This window comes from Herpailurus yagouaroundi, unplaced genomic scaffold (genome assembly GCF_014898765.1).
Source record: "Herpailurus yagouaroundi ecotype Mexico unplaced genomic scaffold, PumYag 66612, whole genome shotgun sequence".
In the NCBI taxonomy this organism is placed as follows: Eukaryota; Metazoa; Chordata; class Mammalia; order Carnivora; family Felidae; genus Herpailurus; species Herpailurus yagouaroundi.
In genome coordinates this window covers 1-4,573 of record NW_024419536.1, presented here as the reverse complement: position 1 = coordinate 4,573, position 4,573 = coordinate 1, and the positions used below count along the sequence as shown (strand labels likewise).

Below are 4,573 nucleotides of genomic sequence, written 5' to 3'. Positions count from 1 at the left end.
CACAGCTGGGAGTGGGGGGGGCTGTGGTCCGCTCCCCCGGGGACCCACACCGTGGTCTTCACGTGGGCTCCTGAGTCCCTGCCGTGTTCCACAGACCCTGCTGCTGATAAACGGACTACCGGGTCCAGCTCAGAACTAGCCAGAGTCCCCAGGGTGGCGTCTGAGCCTGTGTGGGATTATGGAACATCCCCCCCCCCCCCGACCCCTCAGGGCGCTCTCCAGGTCTGGAGCCCCCCAGTCTATGGTGAGCCGGGGGTGGCCGGTGCCACAGCGGCCCCTGACAGGCCCGAGCTCATCTGGCATCTTGTAGGCAGGTCCCGTGTGAGGTCAACAGACAGCACAATCCCACCATGCTGCGGGAGCAGACAGGGGAGGGACTGATCACGCCTGGGAAGCTGGGAGGGCTTCCTGCACGAGGGGGCCTTGAGAGGGGATGGGAACGTGAGGAGGTGAAGCCCTGAAGGGCGTCCAGGGGAGGGGTCCGCGGCTGGGGTCCCAGCTTGAGCTGGAGCTCAAGGCCCGTGGGTGCAGCAAAGCAGCCCCGTGTGGCCGGGGTGATACGATGGTCGGGGGTAGAGCGTGACGGGCCACAGGTGCACGGAGGGCTGGACACCTCGGGACGCTGGGGAGCCAGGGACGGCTTTGGGCACAGGAGCGATGGTCACCATGGAAACAGGACCAGGGGGAGCGCCGCGGCCTCTGTCCAGTACACACTATGCTGGTCGTGTCTGGACTCCTCCTTTCCCGCCTTGGGACGGCCCTCGTTTCAGTTCTTGTCCCCCCGTCACGGGTGGGGCCTGGAGGGGGTTGCACGGCCCAGGTCGGACTGGACTCGGGTGGGGGTGTGAGCGAAGGCCAAGGAGGGCGCCGAAGCAGGAGGGGGTCCGGGGTCAGGTCCTGCTGGTCGCTGGTTGGACGGGAGGCCGCTCACGGGAGCAGGAAGGGCGACGGGGACAGCCGAGGAGGCAGAGGTGGCCTGTCCTCGGCAGGGAAGCCCGAGTGACGTGGAGGCCTCTGGGACGGGGGCCAGTTTGGTGGTGGGCGAGCGGTGCCTGCGGGCCGTCCAGGGACACGTCCCGACTCATGGGGCTCCGCCCCCCCGCGTGTGGCTCCACCGTCCTTCCCCGGGGTCCCGGCGCTGCTCAGGACGGCTGCGGGGGGGTGGGGGGGGCGGGGGCGGCTGCGGGGTGGGGGGGCTGGACCTGCGATGCCGTCCGTCCGCAGGCACTGGCAGGATCTGGGCTACCTGATCCTGTACATCACGGGGCGGCCGGACATGCAGAAGCAGCGGGTGGTGTCCTGGCTGTGCCAGCACAACTTTCCACAGGGCATGATCTTCTTCTCCGACGGGCTGGTGCACGACCCCCTGCGGCAGAAGGCCATCTTCCTCCGCAACCTCGTGCAGGAGGTGAGTGCGGGCCGGAGGCCAGACCCGCCCTCCACCTGCAGGTGCTGGGAGCCTCCACGGCCCCCACCCCCACCCCGAGGTGGGCACTGTCACCCGCGGGGACAGAGGAGGGCGGGGAGGCTCCCTGAGGCTCGGTGACTCCCCCACGATCCCCGAGTCCGCATCTCCTCCTTTACCTCCTGACCCCAAAGCCCGAACTCCGTCTCTACGCCCGGTTATTCGTTCAGCCGACGCGTGCCCGCCACGCTCCTTCGGGGTCCTGGCGTCGGCGGCACGGGCTGGCATCTGCTCTCCTTCCGGAGCTTTGACCTGTGGCCCCAGCACGGCGTCCCCTGGGAGCTGCTCAGAAATGTCGATTCCCTGCCCCCCCCCCCCCGGCCCCCACTCACCCCAGACCCGCTGCATCAGAAACTGGGGAAAGGGCCCAGCGGTCTGCATCTTGACAGACCCTCCGGGGGGATTTCAATGATGGTAACATTTTGAGAACCAGTGATCTGTGGCCCAGGGGCTGAGCCCAGCCGGTAGCCCTTCTTCTACGTGACCTTGGCCTGAGAACGGTGTTTATAGTTTTAAATGGTTGGGGGTTGGGGGCGGGGATCAAAAGGAGAATGCTATCTCATGATGCGACAGCGGTACGAAAGTCCGATCTCGCTGCCTGCGAAGGCAGATGCGTTGGGACACGGCCACGCTCCCTGCTGGCCACGCTCCCTGCTGGCACGGTGTGCGTGGCTGCTCGGAGCCACAAAGGAAGAGTGTGGTTGCAGCACAGCGCAAAGCCTGAGATACCGATTATCTGGTCTTTCGCAACAACGTCAATCAATCCCTGATCCAGAGGAAGAAAGATGTGTAAATCTTTACCAGTGGGTGATTAGTAAAGGCCTCTTGTCATGCAGAGGAGCTTGGCCTGGGGAGGGCAGAGAAGGCTTCCAGGGGTTGGTAACTCTTGAGCTGAGTCTTGAATCAGGAATAGGAGTTTGCCTGGCAGACACAAACAGAACGTGCAAAGGCACTGAGGTAGAAGAGAGCCTCGGATGTTCTTAGAGCTGCGGGCATGCAGGATGCTGGTGTGCACAGGGTCAGACCCAGGTCGCATGGGAGCAGAGGCCTGGAGGTCATCGGGGGTCTGAGGGTTGGCAGACCTTGGAAAACCTTGGCCAAGACCGTGAACTCCTCTGAGGGCAGTGGGGAGCCGGGGAGCGGCAGTGACCGATTAGGGCTGCAGAAAGAGCCCTGTGGTGGCTGTGTGGAGACCAGATCGGTGAGACAAGAGAGGCAGGGAGGCCAGGCGAGGCAGAGGCGGACCGGAATCCAGTGGCGGCCACGGGGATGGAGAAAACGGCATCGGGAGCGGGGATTGTCAGGTCATGCTCGGGACTGGGTGGCGGCCCCCCAGCAGGAGGTAGAACTGGGGAAGAATGTTCTGGGGGCAGCAGAAAGAAAGTTCAGGACCGGAGCTTCGTGGCCCTCCAGCGGCTCTCAGCGGCCAGCCCGTGGAACCGGGAAGGTGGTGAGAGAGCAGTCTCCCGGGCCAGGGTGCGGCCAGGCGGGCACGGGAGGGAAGGGGCAGGGTCGGCGTGGGGATGGGACGTGCAGTCCAGAGGGGCGGTTCTGGGTTTGGTCCTGGAGGCCGCTGGCCGTGAAGATGGCAGGAGGGAGGCCGAGGTGCTCGTGGGTCACCCCGCGAGCGGGAGGTCCCCCGGGGCTGATGGGGCTCAGGAGGCAGGGAAACTGTGACCTGGGACCAGAGGGTGGGGCTCAAGGTGAGCAGCCGGAGGGCGAGGGGCTGGGGGGCGAGTGAGCATTGGGACACGGCCACCGGACGGAGGCACTCCGCACCAGTCTGGGGTGGTGCGGACGGCACAGGGCGGGGGGTCAGGCCCAGACAGAACCCCTCCAGTCCTGTGACACGTAGAGCCGCCCCTCGTTCCCTCGTCCGTGTCTTTGCCCGTCACCCAGTGGCCTAGGAACGCCGACGGGGTCAGCAGGTGGCGTGGTCCCGACCTCCCCAGACAGAGCCCTCGAACTGGGGCGCAGGGCGGGGCGGGAGGGGAGCTCCTGCAGGGCCGCGTCCTGCCGCGGGGTGGCCCCGGGACCTGGAGCCTCCCCCCCCCCCCCCGTGCGGAATCGGGTCCTCTGACCCCGTGTGCGCCCGCCCCTCCACGGGCTGCCCTGCGTTTCAGTGTTTCATCAGAATCAGCGCGGCCTACGGCTCCACTAAGGACATCTCCGTGTACAGTGTGCTGGGTCTGCTGCCCTCCCAGATCTTCATCGTGGGCCGGCCCACCAAGAAGTACCAGGCCCAGTGCCAGGTGGGGGCGCCGGGCCGGGTGGGGGCGGCGTGGGCGGGGTCTGCCGTCCATTCAGTCGTTTTTGTTCATTCCTTCATTTGCCCACTCACTCATCTGTTCATCCGTTCACTCGCCGTTTCCACGTGCACCATGGGCATCGGTCCTGGGCCAGGCCCTGGTGCCGTCGGATGTCCCATCATCCAGGCGGCAGTGCCCGTGGCAAGAGGCCTAATGGATGATGGGGGGCACGGGGTCGTGACCCCCCCCCCCCGGGGAGGAACAGAGACGATGGGGGCAAGGCTGCTTTGGGGGGTTCGAGGGAATTGTCCAGGGGGCTTGAGGTGGGAGGAGCATTTGTGACAGAGGTCGCCGCAAAAGTGAAGGTCAGGAGGTGACGGAGCAGGTGTCCCCCCCCGGGCGGGAGCAGGAGAGGGGGGCCCGCAGTGCCTGGCAGCCTCGGCGGGCTGGGACTTGGGGGGTGAGTCGTGATTCCTGCGGTCCCCAGGCTGCAGGGGGAAGGCCCGTCAGAGGAAGGGGGCAGGGAAGCAAGGGGAGGCGGTGGCCGGCGGGAAGGTGAAGGGCCCCAGAGTCACTTCGGAGACAGGACTGAGGGACTGGACTTGGAAATGAACGGGTCAGAGGTGTGGGCTGAGCGGGAGCGAAGGCCAGGGGTGGCGCCTGGTTTCTGGGAGCGCGATCAGCTCAGGGGTGCCGTTCGGGGGACTGAGAGCAGGTTGGAGAAGGAGGGGTGGGGGGGGAGGTGACGACCCCTTTGGGGGCGTGCTGAGTGCGGGGCGTGGGAGCCACCGGCAGGTGCAGACGGGAGACACTGATGCATACACGTGGCCCCCGGGGGCTTGCGTGCGTGCAGACTCTG

At 66.5% G+C, this 4,573-nt stretch overlaps 1 protein-coding gene across 1 annotated transcript; it reads left to right on the top strand.

Annotated features, from left to right (window-relative positions):
• The first annotated feature begins 1,195 nt into the window (after positions 1 to 1,195).
• On the top strand, positions 1,196 to 4,567 carry LOC121024646 (membrane-associated phosphatidylinositol transfer protein 3-like). Its single transcript, XM_040466850.1, has 2 exons — positions 1,196 to 1,408; positions 3,589 to 4,567. Exons 1-2 carry the CDS (start codon positions 1,208 to 1,210, stop codon positions 4,054 to 4,056), a joined length of 669 nt encoding a protein of 222 aa, XP_040322784.1. The 5' UTR covers positions 1,196 to 1,207; the 3' UTR covers positions 4,057 to 4,567.
• Positions 4,568 to 4,573: the final 6 nt, after the last annotated feature.

Excerpts from the sequence above, each read along its gene's own strand:
- LOC121024646 (XM_040466850.1), top strand. The coding sequence starts at position 1,208 with ATGCCGTCCGTCCGCAGGCACTGGCAGGATCTGGGCTACCTGATCCTG. Across the intron at positions 1,409-3,588 it reads TCCGCAACCTCGTGCAGGAG|TGTTTCATCAGAATCAGCGC; the intron begins GTGAGTGCGGGC and ends CCTGCGTTTCAG.